This window comes from Phyllostomus discolor, chromosome 1 (assembly GCF_004126475.2).
Source record: "Phyllostomus discolor isolate MPI-MPIP mPhyDis1 chromosome 1, mPhyDis1.pri.v3, whole genome shotgun sequence".
In the NCBI taxonomy this organism is placed as follows: Eukaryota; Metazoa; Chordata; class Mammalia; order Chiroptera; family Phyllostomidae; genus Phyllostomus; species Phyllostomus discolor.
Window position 1 is genome coordinate 134534831 of NC_040903.2, and position 24484 is coordinate 134559314.

At 40.8% G+C, this 24484-nt stretch overlaps 2 protein-coding genes across 6 annotated transcripts in view; both read right to left on the reverse strand.

Annotated features, from left to right (window-relative positions):
• The window catches only part of NPAS3 (neuronal PAS domain protein 3), an 854510-nt gene that overhangs the window by 299232 nt on the left and 530794 nt on the right, over positions 1 to 24484 (reverse strand). The gene's annotated exons all lie outside the window — the stretch shown is intronic.
• On the reverse strand, positions 15095 to 17614 carry LOC114492381 (mesoderm-specific transcript homolog protein-like). The gene is given in 2 exon segments (XM_036029423.1): positions 15095 to 15767; positions 15827 to 17614. A coding segment is annotated over 1 exon segment (1011 nt). The 5' UTR covers positions 17417 to 17614; the 3' UTR covers positions 15095 to 15767; positions 15827 to 16405.

Consider the following 24484-nt stretch of genomic DNA (forward strand, 5'->3'; position numbering starts at 1 on the left):
TGATAGGAAGGTTGCAACACGTTCTTTTGTTGTTGTCAAGTAGAGTGGTCAATATTTAGTAGAACCTACTATTACCTTTTAAGAAAATGCTACAGTTTAAGGAGAATAACAGCCTTGAATTTCAAATTCACCTTTAATACTGTTGCCCCTGATAGAAAATAAATCAAGTTATTTACATATTATGCAAAATACATATTACAGAGCTGCTGACCTTTTTGGGCTGCCACTATAAATAGGATGTTGTTGCTTTTATTGTTACCTTTAGTCTCCAGATTTACTCTGTTTTACTCTTTGTTTCACTATGTAAAGAAAATCTGTATTAAAACAGCTCTGACAGAGAGAATGGACATATGGGGTTATATTCAGCATACACCTTTTTAATTTACCCCATTTCTGTAAGAAATTATGTTTAAGGACATACAAAATTATACACTGATATGTATTTTAGTAGCTAACATTAAATATTAGAATCACAAAAGTAATTTCTCTTGGTGTAAATAAAAAGATGGTATTTTAAGTATCATTTAAAAATACATATCTAAAATATTTATTGCACAAATTGTTCCTGCTAGCAGGGGAGTATGTTCTAATCCTGTGAAATAATTCAGGCCATTTCCATTTGTGTGTTTCATATTCTTCAGGCTGAGGGGCCCCTGCTAGCCCACTAGCTCTTATAACTGGCCTGCCAGCCTTTCCCTTTTCATGGCTTACATTTAATGTGCTTGGAAACCATGTTTTACAAAAATAACCCAACAAATTCTGCTGGTAATTACCCTGTCCTACATGGTTTTGTCTCAAAAAGTTACAGCTCACAACTGGAGTTGAAAAAGCTGGTGTAAACAAATAGCCAGGCCAAAAGAGAATCATATCTAAGGAAATCAGCATAGTGTTTCCATGAATCAGGCTGTGTGCTACTCTGGCTACTGTTTCTTGATGGAAATAAAGGCAAAAACAACTTGGGCTCAGGAAAAGTGCCCGAAAGGCTAAAACCTTCCACTAGCTCCAATCATCCAGGTCATCTTTGTGCTACATGATAACCGCACCCGGCACATCGGTGTCAGCTCCGGAGTGGCGCGGCTGCACTGATGAGGTGCAGAAAACCGGTTTCAGGGTCTCCCCTGACCCCCTCAGCCTCTTCTCAGAACACAGGAACCTACTGTGAAAGACACCCCAGGGGAACATTCATGTAGAGATACTCTAGCTTCAAACTAAAAATGTGGTTATTTGGGATTCTTAAAAGCCTTTCTGTCACTCACTTCCTAGATTTTAAAAATAAATCTCCCTTATGTGGAACTGCATATCCTAAAGAAAAATCCCAGCTGACTCTGGATTTGATTGGTGATGCACGGCGCCATGATTGGTGGGCACCTAATTTTGGGCACCGCCTTCCAACTCTCTTCCTTTGAAGAATAATCATGAAGACATAGGGCTTTTTTTGTTGTTTTTGTCTTGTATGTGGTGCTCTGACCCTGAAGCTACAGTTCATAAGAAATCAGTGAGGGCGAGCAGTGACAATGGGGAGCATGTAAGAGAAAGGCAATGAACCCTCGATTCCTTTATTTTCTTCTGTTCAGACTCCACAAGACAGAAGCAGAACAGAGCCTGGAGATGGGCAGAGAAGAACAAGAAACATAGAACAGGCATTCTTCTTTCTGTGCCTTGCTGTGAGAAGGCTGCCAGAGATAAACTGCTGGAAGTGGTGGGAAACAAAGGAAAATGAGAAAACACCCAGGCAGCAGAGGATCGGCGTGTCTGAGAGTGTGGAACACTATCCAGTGAATGTTGTTACCAATATTGGATGGATGTGCATCATCAGTAACAGATTAAAAGGTTTCTGTTTTAATTGGTTAAAATTCCTGCCCCATGGGCAAATGCCAGATTTAAGCTAATCAAGGGGCACAGTAAGATCAAAAACATGCTGACATAGCTCTATGTGGCACATGGTTACTAAGGACTCACCAGACCTTATGCTGTGCTCTTGCTTGCTAGTGATCTCAGACTGTTTGGCCCTCTCTCCCTGGTTGCTTGGGGTGGGTTACGAAGCTACTCCTTTCACTCTGGGACAAAAAGGAGTCTATAGTTGTTTTACCCTCTCCCTCTTTGTTTGTCTGAAAAAATAGTTAAAGCTTGAAACTCACCCTCCAGGGTTTAGAGATCATATACAAAAGAAAGTTAATGTACTAATAGCTTTCAAATTTTGTTTGCTATATTTCCTGGAGACCCATTTATAGAATCAAACCAAAAGAGTCTTAAAAGACTTAGGCCTGGAAAAGAATCAAGCCTGGACACAGTGCTTATTTGGTGACAATTTTGGGGTAGTTACATTTCCGGGTGAGATTTAACTAGGTAGGCAGTCACTTATTTCAGAGCTTTTGGTACATGGTTAATGTTCTTCAAGGAACTTCTCGTTGTGTGACTGCATAACTTCTTTTACCCTTTACAGCTCTCTATCTGTGGGTGTGACACATATACATACAGATGCAGATGGTATAGAAATAGATATATAAATATATACACCCCCAAAATTGACATGATACACATATCATCATAGATATAGATGATATCTCTCTATCTATTACTTTTTGGCTTTATAGGAAATGTTCACTATAAAAACAAATTATAAAAACAGAAGGGCATACCCATTCTTTTAAACAAGTGTAGTGGCAATACAAATAGCTTTTACTGCATAAGGATGTTTGTGACCCCTAAAACTCTGAATCTCTAGGACCAAGTCTCCCTTAGGGGTTGGGTCCCTGTAGGTACAGGGCTGAGCCCAGTCCCATCATTCCCATCTTCTGTGGGACTCCCTGACTGAAACATCACAAACTGGGAAACTGTTTTGAGACAACAGGTCTCCAAATGCAACACCTAAGGCAGAAACATCACAGTCGACAAACTCTATCATTCTCAAGGGGTCATTTGCAAAATGCATGGACTGTGCCTTTGGTTTCACACCCTGACACCCACGCAGTAGGCCTAACAGGTATTTTTCTAGGCTAGCAGAATACATAAAAGATACCAACATCGTCGAAGAAACTGTTGCTTCAACTTCAGGGGTTTCTCTGAGGCTGGGTTGAAAGTGCCCATTCTCTTGGTGCTCAGGGTGAAGGGGAGGCCTGTTCCCAGCTCTGGCACTGAGCTGGGCTTCGGGGCGGGACATAGGCACAGAGAGCTCTGACTGACACAATATGGAATAATTTGGAGCCATTACAATGTATTGTATGTAGGACACTACTGTGAAGCTCTTAATATGCAGAATTTTACATAGTATGAATGCTAATCATTTTTATGATGATGCTATTCATATAATATGTAATACTTGCTAAACAAAATTATGAAACATAATTACTGCTCAGACACAGTTGCTTTCAGTCCTCAAAAACCCAGTCATTTAAAATTGTGTTTTCTTTAAATAAATGGCAACAATCTCCGCTAAAGACTATGTGCCTAGATAATTTCCTTTTCAAAAAAGGAGTCTTTTTATCTTTAGTGAGTGACAAAACATCCTTTATGAAAGGTTTATAACTCAGCCATTTAAATTCACTTCAGGCTGAAATTTGGCATGCAACTTCTCATCCTGGGAGCACAGTTTTTATTTTACTAAATTTTAGTAAAATTGGTTTGGCTGGTTTTTAGTCACAGGGAAGCAAAGGGTCTATCTAGCTCCTCCTTCTAGTTTCAGCTAGATAATGACAGAGCCTTAATTATACGCCGTTCTTCTGCTGCTTCTCACAGCAGGCTGAGGTGACAGGGAGGAGGCCTGGTAAGGTGTGTGTGTCTGCATGTGCACAACACGTGGGTGTGCAAACACATGGAAAGATCGGGGGAGAAGTTCCCTTTCATTCTGCCTGCAGTTGAACTGAAGAGAAAATCTGTGGTTTCAGAGTCACAGGGTGATGGCCCCACACTGCTCCCTGAGGAGCTGCTCAGAGACAAGAAGACAATTTCTTCCCTCTGGCAAGAGTATAAATTAGGAGGGTAAAAAGAAGAATGAAGAACTGTGAGTACAGACAGAACTTCACTATAATACCTTCTCTGGCTTTTGAGAAGGTATTTAAAGACGTTTTACTAGTTTCATTAATTTGTGAAGGGGTCAAAGAAAGTGGCCCTACACTACAAAATAGGGCTTGTGTTCCAGTTTGCCCCTATGGTGGTTATGAGGTGTTCCCTGGGATGCGCAAACTGACTTGTCAAATGAAAGAAAAATAGAACAGCTGGTGGTTTCTGAGCATGAAACTCCTGTGGTAAGAATATAACTTTAATTGTAAAACTCTCCTCCTCAGATCAACATATCTTAGGAGGAATTAAAAAAAAAAAACAAAACCCAGAATCTGTGTCCTATCCTGAGGGCCAGAATACCATAAATCAAGGTTAAGGGACAGTGTGGGTCTAACAAATACAGTGACAGGTTAAGATCAAGGGATACCTTGACATTCTCCTCAAAAGGTCAATCTAACTGGTCTGCAATGTAAAAATGAAGAGCCTGCCATCATTGCCATGGCGAAAGGTCACACACCAGCCGATTGGTGATAGAATTATCAAATTAACCAATCGATGTGTGTGAGTAATAGATGTAAGCAATCCTCTGGGAGGGCCACAGGGCAAATGCCAGCTCATCAATAACGCGTTGCTGTGGACAGGAAGCTCCCTGCTTCAATCCATGTCCCTTCCATCACCAAGAGGAGCCAAACCACGTCCAATGCATATCCTGTTTACATATCTCACGCTAAAAGCGATGGAAGGCCACTGCTTCAATATTTACTTCACTGAAATCTTCCACAAAAGTACAAGCAACTGTCCTTTTTGCATAAGAAAAACATTCATGTCCCCCCCTACGTAAATAAAAAGAACAAACTCTTCCTCTGCTTGCTCTCTCAGATTCAGGGCCAGACCCCCTCTACCCGTGAGGTTAGAGGTATATAAATCTCATGCTTGACCATGTGCCAGCTTTTGCATTGTTTTTAAAAAATAAAGGTATGCCTCTTATCACAGCAACATTCAAATCTTTCAGAGGCATTATCACAGTGGGGGCAATAACAGTTCTTACTATTAATTAGGAATTTACTCTCTGGAAATATGGGAGCCTAAGTCCTACTAATGTTAATGGGGTTACACTGTTATATGGAAGGCAACACAGGCCCCTCAGAGAGTGCCATTATCACCCTGTCTGAGGACACCTCTGAGTGTCTGCACAGCTCTTTGATTATAGGGCTTTCTTGCCACAACCCCAAGAAAAACTCAAATTTCAGCCTAGTTGACCCATTTCCAGTAGTTTGGGTATGTGACTTACAATAAGCTGGATGAAAAATAAAATTTGGTTAACAACTTGGGTGTTTGATTTACCCATACATTTGGATATATGCACATCTCAGCAGAGATCATTAAACTTCACACACACTAACAACCATTTTCAGCCTTATAAATTAATAATATGCTTAGCCATTTACTCCACAAGCAATGCTTAGGGGCTAAGAAGAATAAAGTATTATAGTGAATAATTAAGTATTGTTGCTCTTAGTAATTAAAATGTTTTCATGTTTGCCCTCTGAAGGTAAGCCAGAATAATTCAAGATACTTATTTAAAGGAGTTTTAAAAATTTTTGATTATGCTGTTGGAGCTGTACCAATATGGTAAGTCAGTGGCCACATTTGGCTATTTCAATGAATTAAAATGAAAGAAAATTGCACTAGCCACATTCCTAGAACTCAACAGCCACATATTGGCTAGTGCCTGTCCTATTAGTGCAAAATAGAGCACTTCCATGTCCACTACCTGGAAAACTCCATCGGACAATACTGTCTGAGACCTTGCACAGTCTTGCCCCATGAAAGACTTGCATAGCCTAGTCTTAGGTCTAGACACCTTAGCTCTGCCCTTAACCTCTAAACAATGCTGAGACAGTCTCTTCCCTACATCCCACCCTAGGCAAAAAGAACAAAAAACAACTTCAAATATTAATCTCTTACAGTAAGTGCAGCAAGAGGACTGGTTTGGGAAATATCAAAGAAATAACTTTTCTATATGTATCGATTTTCATTTGCATATTGGAGGATTTCTTCACAATAACTTCTCACTAAGTCCCAAAATACATTGCTCTTGAAGTTGCCTGTGTCTTATACTTAATTTATAGTAGGACTGAGGAGCCTGTGCCAAGGTTAAAAGATAGAAAGTAGAACAGACAAGGAGCTGCTGCTGCTGTTGCAGCGACAGCCTGGATTTATGCTGGGTGGGCAAGGGTTCAGCGCTCTGGGTCAGCTCTAACAGGTCTCCCAGAATAAATAAGTTTCAGGGTTGCTGGGCCTGGTGGTGCTACTGGCAGCAGCCTCTGAGGCTCTAGCTGGGGAGCTGTGCTTGGATGTGAATTCATTCTCTGTCAGGCGCAGAGAGCAAATGAGGAGGTGAACAGATCCAAAAGGACATGACTTGTCCAGCACGGTGCGGGGTGATGGAATGACTGGACACGTTGCACTGCGCCATCATGCCTCGCACCCTGCCTTCAGAGGCTCCAAGTCTGCACCCATGCCCGTCTGTTTTATCAGCATTAAAAACGACATGACAACCAGTGAGGTTTGGTTGCAGAAGCTGTAAGTAAGCTGTCACCGTATCCTAAAAACCCATGGAAATATGGAATATCTAACGAACTCTGAACAATCCCAAGGTTCTAGATTAATGAAGGGCATTAACGAGGCACTGGTGTGAGGAAGTACAACCCACTTACAATGTCACTGTACACTGTCCAATGGATCCTGAAGAAAAATTAACAGAGGCAATGAGAAGGAAGGAAAAAAGGAAATATAACTGGGTTTTAGATGGTAATTTCAAATGGCATAAAAATGTTTAGCAATTTTCCCTCCAATGTCATAAGGTAATTATTTAGTAATATAAAACCAAAAAGCTATGAAAAATTGATCAGGCAAATAATGGGTTCAAAATTTATAGGCAACATGTCTCCAATATTTAATATGAGATTGTTTACCTGTCCATGAAACAAATATGCACAGGGTAAGTCACTGTCTCCAGTGATGCTCAGACACAAAATCTATAAGTCCTTATTACTCTGACTTTGCCTCACATGAGAGAACTTTTTTCTGTAATGGAAAAATCCTGTTTTGTGAATATGGTAAAGCCAAGCCCAAACCCAACAAAACGGCTCACGATATTTCAGTGAAACCAATACATTTCTAATTAAAACTCCTCCACTGCAACCTTTGGCTCCTCCATTCCCAAAACCTACCAAGAACTCTAGAATTGAGCAGATGAAAAATCAATAAAAAGCAGATCAACAATGCTGAGGGACTGAATTGGACCTACATGTTCTGTTTGAATCTCCGACTCATAAAACAGTATTACAAAACAAGCATGTACCACTCAGCAGGAAACTCGACAATCTAATCATCTCCCCTACTCCGAGGCCAGCCAATTTATAATATGTTCTGGAGGTTACTCTTCTTGCACTTGAAACAGCAGCATTCATATCTGCCAACGTGTAGCACAAAATATTGTTTCAACTAAAAATATAATGAGTTATAAAAGGTTCTGTTAAAGGACAACCAATTTGAGTAATCATGAATTGTATTTGTTAAGTATTAAAGTACAAGTGTGCCTTCTTTTCAAGCAGAGGAGCAGATGCTCTATTTTATTAGCATGGTTTTTGCTGATGTATTTTCTTTTTCCATTATTGGAATGTGCAGTTTTATTGAATAACTTTTTGCTGTTTTTTTAAAAAATAAAATACATAACATTTTGTGTATTGACACAGTCTCTGCTTTCAATAAAAGCAATCTCAGCCACAGGATTCCATCAAAATTCCTTCTGATCCAGGCGTATGCCTATATTTAGTGCCGCAGTCACTGTCTGCTATGTGTCTCAGTATGAACACTGGATTCATGGAAACGAAAGTCCTATAAAACAGTCAGTCCCCCAAAGTAGAAACTGAATGAAGATTATTTGTATTCATTCCAGTGATTTATTTAAATTCGATTTCACTAAAAATTAAATAAAATTTAATCCTAGTTAACTTCCATTTAATGCACATTGGACGCCTGTGACAGAAAAACAAAGCGAAGCCCTTGTGGGCATTAAATATCAGTGGGGCATTCAAAGGTACATTGAGAAGTTTTACTGTCACCTTCACAGCAGATTAAGGGCTTACTGCTACAGCACAGGCAGAATGGGTGCAATTTTTAGCTGAAGGGTTTTGCAATATGAGCATCTTTAAAAAGAAAAGCAAAATCACTGCCCATATTCACACTTCCTGCTCGTGCTGGTGTTTTACACTTTCATACGGCGCCTCAATATGGAAAGTGCTTCAACACATGTAGTACCGATGGGTAAGAATGTAAACTAAAACTGTAATGTAAATGTAAAGCATGCCCCTCCAGTTCTGCCAGCTCCACGCACACCGGCGACTGTGCCAGCGAGGCGGCAGGAAAACTCAGCACTTGGCTTTCCAGCTGAAGATAACATCCAATGTACAGACATAAGAGGGAACAAATATTCTCATCTGCAGGACAAACACCCTGTTTGCAAAACCCCGCCATGTCCTGAGCCAGCACTAGGAATATGATGAACGCATCCAGGGACATATTACCTATAATTTTTAATGTATTCCAACAGAATAGCCCTACCCTGCAGTGTGTTTATTTTGACTTGCCTAGGTCCTGAAAGCCAGATTTTGGGGAACTTCTTGGGAACCAAACAGGCTCCCTCTCAGACTAATCTGAAGGCACCAGTGTGGTGTCCTCACAGAAGGTCTGCAGAGCGCGTGGGAATAGAGACTTTGAGACTGTGCATGACAGGCTGGGGGGAGAAAGGGTGTGATAAGAGAGACAGAGGGAGAAGAGAAGGGCGGTCTATGCACTGGTCGCTCTGTTGAAGTTTTCTAATAGGCTACCACCCCATTATATTCCAAGCCACACAATGGACACTGTCCATCTAAAACCTCAAGTGGGTGCCAGCAGGAACACTTCTGAGTACAGTTTAAGACTCAGTCATACAGTTTGGTTCTTAGGTATACTCGTGTATTGCAGTAAGCGATGGGCAGGGTTTGGAGTAAGGGATCCTGAACCCACGTGGAGTCAAGAGGTGTGCAGTACCACCCCTGTGCTGGTTTCCCCCTGAGGCCTTTCCTTCCTGGCTCCTGCCCGGACTGCTGTCTCCTGGCCTCTAGTACAGGAGTTCACGAGGACCCAGCCCCTTACCCTCTGCTTTTCCTTCTTTCCTGAGTTTTTCCATCCATTCCCATGATTTTAAATATCCTCTTTATGTCAGTCTCTCTTAAATACATCTCTCCAGACCAGACTACTCCTCTGATCTCCATCTTCAAATACCTCCCTGCCATTCTGACGTTTCCACGGTATCTCAAGTCTTCTCAAACTTAACATATCCCAAGTGGCGCTTTGTGTTTTCTTTTTAAATAGGTTTTATTTTTAGAACAATTTTAGGTTCACAATGAAACTGAGAGGAATGTATAGAGATTTCCCATATACCTCCGACCCCAACACACCCACAGCCTCTCCCACTATCAATATCTATCACCTACCCAGATATCCTGGGGATATCTTAGTCTTCACATGCCTACAGAAGCTTACCATCTCACCCTCCAAATCAGGTCCTGCTTCTTACTTTCCCATACGATAATAAAGAATGGAAAGTAATAAAGGCAACAACTCTCCCAATTATGCAAGCTTGAAGCCATCCATTTCTTCTCAGTTGCCTGCTATCCCTAATTTTTCAAGGCCAAGTCCTCGGGATCATTTCCAGGTCACAGTTTCTCTTAGAAACAGCAACAGACTCCACATTGGGCTTCACTGGTTCTCCTCTGATCACTGCACCCCCCACCTCCAACCCCCGGGACAGGTGAATTTTCTTGAAGCCCAGCCCTCATCACGTCACTCCTCACAAAGCTTCATGCCTCCTCTTTGCTTATAATGCTACGTTCTCCGAGCTGACATAGTGTACTGCACAATGGGTTCCCAGTCTCTCTTTCGTTCTCCTCTATTCCACTCCTTTACATATAAGCCCAGACCTTCCTCAAACATTACTTCCCAAACACAAACATCAGTTTGGGCCCAAATGTGTTCATCTCTGAAACACGCTCCTTTGTTACCTCAGCCAGCAGAGGCTCTCCATGCCCAGGTTTTGCATCCCTCCGGAAACGCTATCGCCTCCCATATGCCTTTTGGCTATCTCAATTAGACTCAAGTTCTTCCTTCTCTGATACTCGTGCCAATTTGATTAGACCCTTACTACAGTATTTTTATTATTTTCCTCTATGTTTGAATTATGGTTCTTTCTCTTAGGCAACCTGAAACTCAGTTTCGTAACTCTTATGCCACCTAACAGTACCTAATATATAGTGAATGTTTAGTATCTGTTGAATCAAATTCACTTGATTAATATATACTTGCAGACATACAAGATATAGCAACACCAAAGTGTCAGTCTTAGTTGGAAAGAGAGAGATAGGGAAAGATGGACAATAAACAATATCAAAAGACAAGTAAGTACAGACTATATCATATGCCAATAAATGCTATGGGAAACAAAGTAGACAAAAAGCAATGGGAAATGCTGGGATGAAGGGAGATGCCCCTTATTCTGGGGGTGACTGGGAAACACCTCTGATGACATGACATTTGACCAGAGACTTGAGCAAAGGGCTATTACAGAGGAAGTGGAAACAGCAAGTACAAAGCCCCTGCAATACAAGCATGCTGGGCAATTTGAGGGCACAGCTCTGAGTTGTGGGAAAGGCCTGCAGACATCAGCATGATTGGCAGGGAGAGCCAGAGCATGCAGGCCTTTACCTCTGAAAGACAGACACAGCGGTATCAGAGTTATTATTCACTGTTCCATGGTTAGTGCCTGAGCATTATTTTGGAGCCAAAGATATTTAGAAAGTAAACTTATTTAGTCTTTTAATACATTTTAAAAAGCCCACCCTCAAGTTTAATATATTTCAAAGAGGAAATTACTTAGCAGTCTTGTTTTCCACGAAAGGGTTACTTTGCTAGCTGTAAAATGCAAAATAGATGTTCCTTGCTTCTGATCAAGCTGTTTTCTAAATAGCTGAAGAGGTGACTACAAAAAAAAATAATAATTCAGTAATAGGATATCTTAGATGAAATTCTCAGTTCACTCATATTTTAAGTCTTTTTAAAAATGACTATAATTTGCTCTAGCAAAGATATTTAAATATTTCCCTCTAGCCACTTGTAAATCTCATTTCTAATCTCAAAGCTCCTGTAATCAAGTCCTCAATAGTTTAAAGAAAGCCTCCATTTGGGATTAAACTGCTATTGATATACACACTTATTTCTGATTTTATGTGATATATGAGTATGTCTGAAATGCTTATCAAATAATCATAATTAAAATGTATAATTTCAGAAAGATGATCCACTAATTTTAACCATTATGTCTGGGACTTGGTTCAGGGAATGAAGAAACATGAAACAAAAATGTAAGTGGGCAATTATATTAAAAAATGATATATGCAATGCATGCTAAGAAAAAAATCAGCACCCTTACATTTGGAGAAAAAAGGAAATTTATTCCTTAAGTTCTCTGGCCCAGAATTCAGGAAAACTCTGCTGTTTTAAGCAAACAAAACCTTCTCTTCCTTCCTCAGATGTAAAATATTTTTCAATGTGTACCAATTATTTTAGACTCCTCCTAGGCAATATTGGGGAGAGTTTGACTTTTCTTCACCTCTTCAAATTTAACCACTGGAATAAAAACCTCAAAACACACTGAGGATTCACCTGAGAGCGTAAACAAATGAAGCATGAAGTCTCCCAATAGGAGGCCCAAGCGGCTTGAAAATTGCTGAACAGTATCAGGAAAGTGATATTCTTTGTCTCTATTCTTGTTAGTGAAATGTCTCCTGAGTTTGGTCTGGATTGATGAGGTAACTAATAACCTGAAAGTTTAAAGGTTAGGTGAAGAAAAATTATACTGTAAAAGTGGGAATCTGGAGGCTTGTCTGAGGGGGGCCGTGTCTGTCAAACATCTGCCAAACATCTGCCAGGCTCCGGAGCATGCTGGGACATAGGCATTTGGGATGCTAGGATGTACTCTGACTGAGCTGACGAATCAACTTAAACATCTAGTCAAGCAAGACAACTTGAGAGTTTCAGAACTCAAGATTGGGGAAACAATTATTTTCCTTTAAGATTACAGAACGGGCATTGCAGTTCAGTGAGGTTTACTGAATCAGCAGTCTAGTGTTCCCACCAAATTCAGTCCCCTTTCTGTTAGTCCAGAACTGCACCACTTAAATATGTGATTTCACTAATTGTCTGAATGAACACTGCCAGCTTCTGTGGTAATTTAGTAACGCAGTCCGTTCTGCAAGCCTTAGTAGTAGCTAAGAAAGGAAGCCACATTTGGGGTTGAGATTAGCTGAGGGAAAATCAAGAAAAAGCTGAGGATGCTGAGAGGAAGGGACAATTTTTAAAGCAGGAATTTGGGGACAATGGGAAAATGCTACTCACAATGGGCCATCATTAAACTGTCCATGTCCACCCCCCATGACGGGCATCTACACCAAAGCAGTGGCCAGTCCATATGTGACTTAGTAAGAATTGGAAAACTATGTTCCTTCCTCAAGTGAAAGATATCAATATTATTATATGTGTATGTCACATGACTTCATCAACCACACAGTGAGGCCACGATGTTCTGCTTGGAGTTGCTTCCCAGAACCCAAGTAGATACCTGCTCTAGTTGCCTGTGACTGGCATAACTGTCCCCTACCCTCTCCTTCTCATCTACCCAACTAGATCACAAGACACACTCCTGTTCAGTACACAACCTGAACACTGGTATGTGGCAATTCTTCTTGGGGTGGAAAGAACAGAGTTGAGAATAATCACAGGTTCAAGTGTGCTTCTTATGGATTTGGATAACTTCTACAAGGAGGGGGCCAAGGCCAAAGAGGTATTCTGAAAAAATTCAAATTTAGAAAGAAATGATTTTTGTTGACCTTTTGTAGGGTTCAATTTTCATGAGAAAAAATATACTTTGAAAACTGAGCATTTTTAATGTTCAAAAGTACCACCTTTTAAAATTTGTTGATTAGATGATAAGCTCTACTCCTAAGTATTAATACAAAGCATGAAAAATAAAATTATTCTATTTAAAAGGGTGGCGGGGGGTGACAAAAAACCCAGAGGTCTGACTGCTGCTGAGATTATGTAGATCCAAAGTTTTCAGAAGTTCCCTTCAGGCCGTGAATATTGGTGGCCATGTTTGTGATGGGATGGGTTTTGAGCAATCTTCCTGGTGATTACTCAAGTGTGGAGCATAAATTATTACCCCAGGCAAGCACTGACTTAAATGAAGTAGTTTTCTGAAAGTAGAATGTGATTAAACTATGCATTTCATTCAAAACATCTTCTGTTTAGCCAATCTCTGTGGCTCCTGGTGTCTCATCTTCAGGAAGACGGATCCTTGGTGATAATTTGGAATGCTGCACAATTTTGCACAAAGATGAAGCTAAGCACCTGAGCAATCCCTAAGAGATTCTTATCGCTAACCTAGCCAGGCAAAGCTGTCTGTGTGGGAGAGAACTGGGATGCGTCTCTGGGTTGTATTTTCTAGTTGTACATTTATACCTATTTACCCCCCAGTGGTACTATTTACTAACCTTGTAAATGAATCCATTCTATATATTAAAAGCAGGAGTTCTGTTCTTATATATTAAACAGTGTTTTGCTTTTACTGAAGATGATTCAAGCTCCTGATGAACTGGATTCCCCGCCTCCGTGCCGCATCAGGGCCACACGGTGAAACTATGTCTGGGACGGGCCCAGCACAGTCACAGTCCCTCCTGCCCCGATCTGTGCCCTGCCCTATAATTCAGCAGGCCCTGCACTACCTTTATTTCTCTCAATTAAAGGCAGACACCCAGCTGCCAGTTCAGTAAAGATCTCTGGAATGATGGTATTCCTCAGTCTAAATGATTTTACTAATAAGGTACCCTTCTATTAACGATGGTTTACTGACCAGGTATTTAAACTCAGGGAAAGCTTGAAAGTGATCTGGCTGATTACTCTGAAATCCAAAGCCATCTAAGTAATATCCATCTCCCTACACACACTGACAAACATGTGAGATTGATTTTTATAAATGCATCTGGGTGAGGAGCCATTGTACCTGTGTTATCATTCTACCAGTCCTCACTGGCTATTTTTATCTTTGTCAGGCATTTGGCCACTCATTGACCAGGGCTTTCTGCCCACCAAGTTCTGTAAAACTCAGTATAGGAAGTAAGAACAGAATGAGCATGTTCTCCCTTTCATGATGTAATGTTCCAAAGGAAGAGGAAGGACCAGACAAATACAGATTACTATTTGTTCACCAAATATTGGGTTGGCCAAAGAGTCCGTTTAGTTTTTTCCACAAAATAAAAGACACATTTTTCATTTTCACCCATAACTTTATTGATTTTGATATTTTTAGTATGTTGGCTATCTCTTGGATGGTATAATTTCGATTGTTCTCAGTTAATGTCTTGATTTGATCACTATCAACTTCCACTGGTCTATCCAACTATGGAGCATCATCCAGTGAGAAATCTCCAGCATGAAACTTTGCAAACCACTTTTGACACATCTGATCCATCACAGAACCTTCTCCATACACTGCACAAATCCCTTTTTTGGCGTTTCAGTTGTGCTTTTACCTTTCTTGAAATAATAAAGCATAATGTGCCAAAAATGTTGTGTATTTTCTTCCATACTCAGTATTAAAATGGCTAAACAAAAATTCACCAACTTTGATAATTTTTTATGATATTTTTTCATGCTGATACGACAGCTGTCACACACAATACAATCTAACAAAATTGTCTGGAATGAAGTTAAAGACAATTAAGTGCTACTAGAGCCATCTCATGGAAAAAAACAAATGAACTTTTTGGCCAACACAATATTTAGCAACTGATAATTGTGAGCCAGACACTAATTTAGTCTTTGGGAATAGACACATGAGCCTCTCCTGCCACAGTGTCTACTGACCACTCCCAGTCCTCCTCCCCGCTCACTGCTCACAACTGCAACCATGCCATCCATGACAACTCCATATCTGTTTTTTTTTTTTTGTCAAAAGTCATTTTTATTAATAGAAAATAAACACTTATTCCACTTTCAGTTGTTATACTTGAAGTTGCTAATTTTAAAAAGAAGAATTTAAAATAATCACTTAATAATACTGTTTGGACCTAAACAATGAAATCTGTGGCTTTAAAAAAAAAAAAAGAATTCAGCACCATTTGCTCATAGGCCTTTCAGAATTTGTTCTTAAAGTTTCTGGAACTTTCCTGTCTGTAAAGTACAGGAATTGAGGAGCTACGTGAGGAGGCCTCTCTAGGACAACCAGGGAGGAGCCAGGCAATCAGAAATCAGTGTCCACTCAGCACGGTCACTTGGACTGTACGGTGCTCCCCTCCCCTCCACGCTAGTGCAGGAGGGCCACGCTTCAGAGCACTGAGGTATGCGAGTCAGACTGTTATTTGCTGTTACAATGGGCCTTCCCAGCTAATAACAGTAAACCTCTGGCATAGATGCTGTTGGTCTTTAATGTCCTGTGAGTTTTAAGAAATTTTGTAAATAGTTTGGATTGAGTTCAACTTACTCAGAAGTTAACTGTGTTTAATAAGGTTCACTATGCTGCCAGAGTAAGTGTCTGCTGGTTTAGTACCCTCCTACAATATACATAGTATGTGTAAGTAAATCATAGTCTTAAAGTATACTTAGAATAACTGCATCATTAAACAAAAGTCTTAGAATACTGCATCATTAAACAAAAGTCTTAGAATACTGCATCACTTAAACAAAAATCTATGTTGACACAATGTCTATAATTAGATACGACTGATGAAACTAACTCAAAGCTAGGACAAGGGAGACTCGTCTCCCCGGAAGCTGTGCTGCTTAGAAAACGTAAAAAAGCAAGTGCCCTCAAAGCCATCCAAGGAGAGGTGAGCAGGCACCGTCTCCTCGTCCTTTACTGTAAGATTGAAACTGGGGCTTGGCCAGGCATGAGCACTACTAAATATTTCAGCAAAGTCCACAGAAATGTCAAGACTTTTGTGCAAAAGCATGTCTGTCTGTCTGCAACTGTGAGTAGGAGTGCTCAGTGGAACTTCCTAACAACACAAAGGAAAGTCTATACATTTGATCGGATGTCAGAGGAACGGGAGGTGGACTACTCAGTCGCCCTTAGTCGGAGCTTCTACTGGCTTTTTACTGTGTGCTGTTCACCAGTGTGAGTCAGGTGGACCTTTGTGAGAGAAGAGTGTTTGGTGGCCAGGACCTCTTTTGGGCATTTCTTTCTAAATGGAGTACACAACAGGTAAGGGAACGGGGGAGGTAATACAGGGAAGCTACTCTCTCCAGCTCAGAAGGAGTTGATGAAGCCCATATATGCATTCAAGAAGCCCATGGGATCCTCTAGCTGTGGGTAGTGGCTAATGTGGTCATCCAGAATCGACACTGTGGACCACGGCAGCGTTTTCCTGTACAGCTCCAAAAACTCCGGGTAGGGATTCACCGGGTCCAGGGGCCCGTAGATAAAATGAATAGGAATAGTGACCGAGGCCAGAGCTCCCACCCAGCGTCTTCTGAACTTCTTCCTCTGGTTGATGTACTGTAAGAGACTGTCGATAACTAAGTTATCGACTTAGTTGTTGCGTATCCCTGCCCACATGTCCCACAGCTCGCTCTCAGACGGCCGGGTGTATGGCCCAAAGACGGGAGTGAGGCCTCGAGAGAATACAAAGAAGTTCATCAGTCGTGTGAGGATGGGTGACAGCACGCCTCCATCTTTGAGGAACTTTTGGAGAAGCAGAGGACGATGGGTCTCAGGAAATATACCTCCATTTGACAGACAGAGACTCTTTATGGTAAGCCGACCGGATCGATTCTGCTTGAACCTGTAGAGAAGCTCCTGAGCGACGATATCTCCATAATCGTGAGACAAAAGGTTGACCCTGCGGTTCTGGAGCCCCAGATGCCGCAGCAGCGCCTCCACGATGCTGGCCTGCTCGAATATGGAGTAGTGGTGTGGTCTCGGTTTGTCACTAAAGCCAAAGCCTAAGAAATCGAGGGCAATCACTCGATGGAACCTCAGTGTCAGACCTTCCCAAATCTTATACCAGTCATAGCTGGATGTCGGGAAGCCATGTAACAGCACGACTATCTCTGGACTTCCAACCACACCCACGGAGTCTTGGTAGAAGATGCGTAGGCCCTTATAGGTGAAAAATTTGCCCGATGACTTCCAGGAGTGAAGAGCAGGGGAGAGCTGGGGAGGCAGGATGTGGAGATAGGCTGCAAGCAGGGGCACCGCCAGCAGCCCCACCTGCACCCACCACTCCCTCATCCTGCGGAGGCGATCTCGGTGCACCATGGTTGCGTCTTATCCCATGCCGTACGGTACACCGACTCGGAGCACAGGGGCACCGAGGCGCCCGCAGCCACGCAGGGCAGCCACAGCCCGCGAGGGTGGCGCCGGCCGCGGCAAGCAGCGATCGGCCACTCGGGCGTGCGCTGCGGCACTGCGCGAGGCGCGACTGCCGCAGAGGAGGCGCCGGGATGCGCTGGTTGCCGTGGCCCCATACCTGTTTTCTTACTTTACTTTTCTTCATAGAATTTATTGCCTTTCAGCATTCCATATGATTCTCCTATTTATTATCATTTAATGTCTAACACCCCTTATTGAAATATAAATTCCATGAAAGCAGAATTTTTGTATTTTGTGTCTGCTGCTGTATTGCTAGTGCCCAGAAACAATGCCTGGCATACAGTAGGCATTTAATAAATATTTGTTGAATGAAAATGTAGCATGGAACTACCTAGTGTAACTTGGAAAAATGTATAAAGTTCCAGAAACATGAAAGTTTTTTTGAAGGTGTGACTACTGGTAGGAGGGCATCTCTCGTGGGAATAACCTGGATGGCTGTCACCATCAAGGAGAAGGCCAGTCATAGCTGACTTCTGATGGAGAAGAGGCACATGTTCTGAGGAAGAGAAAGCTGTTTAAAAGAGGTACCTAGTTCATGGAGGTGACAGGGAACAGATGAGGTGACAACCAGTTCTCATAGGCAGTTTCATAACCCTATCACCTCTCTAGTGGTGAAGCTACTTCAGCCCCTGGGAATGACTTGATCGGATGCCATAATCTCTCATTAGGTGAAGTGTCTGCTGTGTTGAGGGCATTTTGTGCACTGTGCATGAGTCACACTGACATTACTTGGGAACATAATGAAAACTCAGGTCCCAGTTCATTTACTAGGTTCTCCATATGTTATAGGAGAAGTCAATTGCATTTGGTGGTTCTTTTGCTCAAGATAATAAAGGTGATAACTCTGTAACTGTAGTCCTAGTAAAATATCCTGGTTTTCCAGTCAAAGCAAATCAAAACCCACAGCAACACTGATGTGGGTTCCAGGCAGGCCAGACTAACCTGCAGGGGCTGCAACCAGAGCACTTAGCTGAGCCACTCAGTGACCATGTCATTTTTCCACTCACTTTTTCCTAAATTTTAGGAAATCTCATACAATTTGCATAGTTTAATACCCTATTTCAGCCTAAATTGGTCATTTACCCAAAACTTTTTATAAAAATATGTAGTCATGCACTGCATAATGACATTTTCTTTTTTAAAAATATTTCTTTAAATTTATTTTTGGAGAGCAGGGAAAGGGAAGAAGAAAGAGAGAGAAAGAAACATCAGTGTGTGGTTGCCTTTTGTACACCACCTACTGGGCCCTGGCCTGTAACCCATGCATGTACCCTGACTGGGAATCGAACCAGCAACCTTTTGGTTCATAGGCCCACACTCAGTCCACTGAGCTACACCAGCTAGGGTGCATAATGGCATTTTGATCAATGATGATCTACATATGGATGTTGGTCCCACAAACATAATGGACCTGAAAAATTCCTATTACCTACCAATGATATAGCCATTGTAATGTGATAGTGCAACATATTAAATTGCCCACAGTATTCAGAACAGCAACGTACTATGCAGGTTTGTAGACCAGGAGCACTAGGCTGTACCACAGAGTTTAGGTATGTAGCAGGCTGTGCCATTTAGGTTTGTGTAAATGTACTTGATGATGGTCGAGCAATGATGAAATTACCTAACACCACACTTCTCAGAATGTATCCCATCTCTGAGCAACACATGACTGTAAAATCAAGGCTCCAAAATCAAACAACACCCTTAGGGCAAATTGCTGTCTCAGAGCTTCCTCTGCCTTTCCCAAGTAGACCACAAAACAAGTATTTTCATCTAGTGTTCTAATTTTGCTAAAAAAATATGGAATATCTGACAACCTCTTAAAAGATGATTTATATATTCATGAAAATGTTTTAATTTAGTTGTATAATTGTCATGTTTTTAAAATGTTAGCCAATACCAGAATAATTCCTTAGTTCCAACTGAGTGCAAGGGAGAGAAACTGAAAAAGGAAAGAAGCACAATGGTTGAGAAAAAGTGGAGAGAGAAAAGGTAAAAAGGTAGAAGCAGTCCCTTGGCATTCTGATCTGACAGAGGGAGACAGTGAGTCACACGTGGGTGTATGAGGGAGAGGGATGAGGGGCCAGTAGACAGACATGTCTACAGGAGGAAAAACACAACATAGGACAGAGAGAAGAAAAAAAAGGCTTTGGGGTGAAGGGTAGGTGGAGTGTTTTCTGCTCCTCAGATCTCTTAAAATTATGAGCTTTAGACTACACCTATTTTCCACTCCCTTTTTGAAATGCCAGACCAGTTCCTTCATAGTTCTTCAACTGTTCTAATCTTTAAAGTCTCTGTGGGATAATAGCACTGGGGAGAGATTTTTCTGGGTTCTACACTCTGAGCGACCAGAGCAGTATAATCTCACAGGCTGGAGGAATACAGGGGTGTATATGGTAGTATTATCAGGGATGTGCCTAAAAGGCCACTGAATGAAAACATCTAAATGGTTTATACAAGCATTTATAAGGCTGTTTACTTACCTAAAGATATTGAATATGAACATCTCACATTGCATATCTTTTTCAATACCAACTTCCTTTTAGAATAGATTCAATAGTCCTCTTTGTTGAACTAATTTCCCACTTTCACTTCCAATCTGTGAAAATATACTTGAATAAACTTTCATGTTTTTTCTGAGAAAAATTGACTGTTATTTATGAGGTTGCTCAGTTATTTTTTAAAATATGCTTACAAGTTCATGATTTTTCCACTATTTTCAAAAGCAGCCTTCATTTTGTTGTGATAATCGGCATATTCTTTACACTTTTTTTTACCTAGATTGGCATCCTTTATTTTTAAAATTTCCCTCACCTTATTTACATAGCAGCTTATCAATGAACTCATTATATTTGTTAAAATATGCCTATGGGAATACAAACAGTCTTGTTATCTTCCTCCACCCCAACTCAACCAATCCTTATTTTTTTAATCACGGAAACACTCATCCTGGTGAAATTCTTTTATGCATTCCTGAACGTGGCCCTTTGATCACGGGTTCTTTGTTTATTTCTTCACTGTGATATTTTTTTCAGAGAGCCTTGCTAAGTGCAAATTAGAACAGGAGTTTCAACCTTCTGCATAATGTTGTAAAATAAATAAATAACACAATTGTATTTAAATAAACTATTCAAATCCATGTCAGTAAATGATCTAATTAATTACTCCTTTGGGGCTATGTTATATGTTTGCTTTCCTCTTAGAGAGGTGAAGAAAGTGAAAATAAATTTCCAGCTGTTAATGGGGTAAATTCTGTAAGTGGATAAGGGTCAAAGAAACAAACTCTAATTTGTGTCACATTTGTTTTTAGGCACTTAATTTACTTTGTTTCTTTAACCCTATTTGAATCCTTAAGAGTTCCTATTTGATTTCAAATGAGCAGTACTGATAGACTCCAGTTAAACTTGAGAGGATATGTTCTGATATTTGCAATGAATGGAGACAAGTTAGGCAAGAAGAAAGATAGATGTTACCCCTTATAATTCAGTGTGGGATGCCAGATTCCAACCAAGTCTGCAGAGATTGGACAAAATCCAATTTGTCATTATTTATTCCTAAGCATTGTGCTTATAGTCTGTATTTCTTCATTCTTATTCGCCATTTACCCAATTATATCTATCCTTATTAGACCCCTGCTGAAGGCAGCATTAGCCAGAGAAGTCCCATAGCTTAGCTTAATCCTATTATCTCTTGATAAACGGGGACACATGAGGCTCTAGATGGCCAAATTCAGCATTACTCTCCCCACTCTTCCTCCCTCCGCCTCTCCTCTCCCCCAAAGAAAAATGCTGTTGCTCATCCTTATGCCTGATGTAATTAAGATCTGGAAATATGCCCATTCTAATCCTTGCCCGGTATAAACATCACTGTCAATGCGGAAAAATGAACTGCAGTTATGATGTAAAGGGCTGACACCTCTGTGACATTTACTGATGTGTTGGGCCAAACTGCCACATCGACATGGTGAGGTTTATGTCATCAGAGTTTTAAAACGCCTGCCAAAAACAGAACATGGAACTTGGGGGAAGAGGGTCACAGTGGGAAAGATAACAGGACATCCTGAGAAGTGAATTTTTTCCAGTGTGTGCTTAGATGATCATAGGGACAGTTGAGAGGAAGGAGGAGAAAAGTGGAAGGAAAAGAGGGAAAATGAAAGTGGGTAGGGGAGAGGCAAGGAGAGACAGGGAGGGAGAGGGGTAGGGGGAGGCAGAGAGAGAGAGAGAGAGAGAGAGAGAGAGAGAGAATGAATGAACTGCAACGGTAGTTCCTGAGGAATTCCACAGAATGCTGATACTTTTTGCCTTTTCAGAACTAATCCCAGACTACAATTTGCTTTATAAAAATTGTTTAAAGACTCATGATAGCAGTAGCTCACTGTACCCTCACTGACTCTCTTGTTGAAATGCACTTGCAAATGGATGTCTATATATCACTACATCAACGACAGCTGCATTAGAGGCAAGTAGATAGGACAAAAACTGGCAGTGCTTATTAAAATATTTAGTAAAAATACAGCTTCTAATATAAACTCATGATGCACTATTAACTGTTGAGTAAATAATAGTATCTACTTTATCCCACATACCTCTCTCAGGCTTTGTGTTGCAATTACATGATCCTTTCTCTCTGACTACATATTCTATTTACAACATCAAAAGGGTTTCGTGCTTCTTTTCAAAAGGAATTTATTATCTGAAAGGTTGTGTTTGGGAAGAGAGCCAACTCAAGCCTCCTGAGAAAAGGGGCAAAACAAATCCATTTATTTAGAAACAAATATAATTTTGATAATGTTGGAAATGTCTTTTCCATGCTATATATATACACACATATGATTGAAACCCTCAAACCCCAACCAATTCTTCATGAATCGAAGAAAATAAATGTGTTCAAAAGTTCTATCCTGTTAAGAGAAAGAACCTATTCCTTTTGTCCCAGAAAGACGGAGCTGAGAAAGAAGGGGATTGCCAGAAGGGTTAAGCACAAGCAGGGTTTCGCACAAAATTGGAGATCAAGAAATATTGATTGGCTCTCGCTAAGATGGAGGGATTGACCGAGGGAAAGTGCCCACAGAGCCTCAGTGTTCTTCGGACGCTGCCAACTCCTTGTAAGAACTTTGCTATAACCTCTAGGGATTGTGAGCTGCACTTTAAAAACATAGCTTTACAACACTTTCTAATGGCACAGGAATAGGAATTCCTTTGGAGGCAACTTGTTTCATTTCATTGTCATCAATGGCTGCAGCATTAATGATGTGGCCGGTGGGTAAGGGGTGGCCTAGATAAGCATCCAGGTGAGCACGGCCTCTTCTCCCCGCTGGTAGCATCACAGTTTGGGGGTGAGGCTAGGCCACATTTTGCTGGTAGAGACTAATGAGAGATGACAGCACCAATAAAAACATTATTTATACATATGATATACAGTAGACTTTATAGTAATAGATACATATATATGTGGTGATTAAGCATATATGTTCATCACCCTAGCCAGAGTGAGCTACATTACTACTTCAGACAACATGCGTGACTTTAATATTGAAAAGGAAAAGCACATCCCTTATAAACATGCATTTGCTGACTGGAGTGGGCATAACAAAATTAGCTGAAATAAGGACCTCAGCATGAAGAAATATTGAAGAGCATTGGTGTCTAAGAGTGGTATACTTTCACTGCATGCTTATTTTCCTATGCCTTTTATTGCTATAATGTCATTGGTTGAGTCAAACAAAAGTCAGTGTTATCTGGCCAGAAATGAGGGTAATTGAGAAAGCTGCATCATCACCATGGCTCTACCTTGCTTGACAACTGTGGCCACAGACACTTACTATGTGCAAAAAACTCCGTGAAAGGAGAGACTTTAACGTGATCAGGGCCACAGTGTTAAAAGTAAATTGAAGGGCATGAGATTAAGGCTCAGAGTTAAAGCCTTTGTAATCCTGGACCTTAGAACAGAAGTAAGGATATTAAAAAAAATGGTAACACACATATTGCCTTTTCCATTCACCACTGTGTCACCTTCCAATATTTGACTATTCTGTAGCAATGTTTATGTTTTAGTTCATGTGATTACAGGGCTAGTCATGGTCATTAATAGTAGTCCCTGTTTTTCCCATAAGCAACTTGCTAAACACACAGAATCCATCAGACCTGGTAGCAGTTCTGCAATACAGAGCGAATTCAACACGATAGATTTCAGGTACGATATAAATCAAATTTTACTTCATCAGTCTCTAGGGCTGGGAGACTGGCAGAGTTCTAATCATATACATATTTAAATTTGTAATCAGACTCCTTGGGAGGACAGGCTGTTGTGTTTACCATGAGCTTACCGCTAAGATTTCTGGGGACTGAGGATAGCTGGTTGTAAATCCTGTCATTTTGGTGACTTAATATTTTATATTATCATGATATTAGCATAATTGTGACCTCTGCATTGTAGCATTTTATGTGTTTCCAGTGTAACTTTTGATGCTTTACTAAAGTCAACAAAAATTACCATTATTCCCTCTTTTAGAGCACATTTGGCATGAAGTTTAAGGTTGATTTAATGTTATTAGTGCTAAAAGTGGTGCAAAATCCATGAATATACAAATCCATCTCCCAGTTCACCATAACACTGCCATAAAATGCTAGGAGATGGGCGATAAAGATTTCCTTTCCTTTTTTTCTCTTTCCCTAATTTTTCCTGCTGGAGACTCTGCCTCTACCCAGAGGGCATGTGAGTGTTGCCAGTTCCCCCACACAGATCAATCACTGGGGCTTCCACATGCCCAAATAATAACCCATCAGGAGAGCTTGGCTCAGCTGCAAGCCTCATTAAAACTATTCTCAAAGTAACAGCAAGGTTTGGGGAGCACTCTACTTGGACCAGACTCTGCATATTTTTCAAGATAATGACCAGAAAAGAAGCATTAGAGGACACAGACCCTTTTATTTGTGATTTTGGCAAGTTACA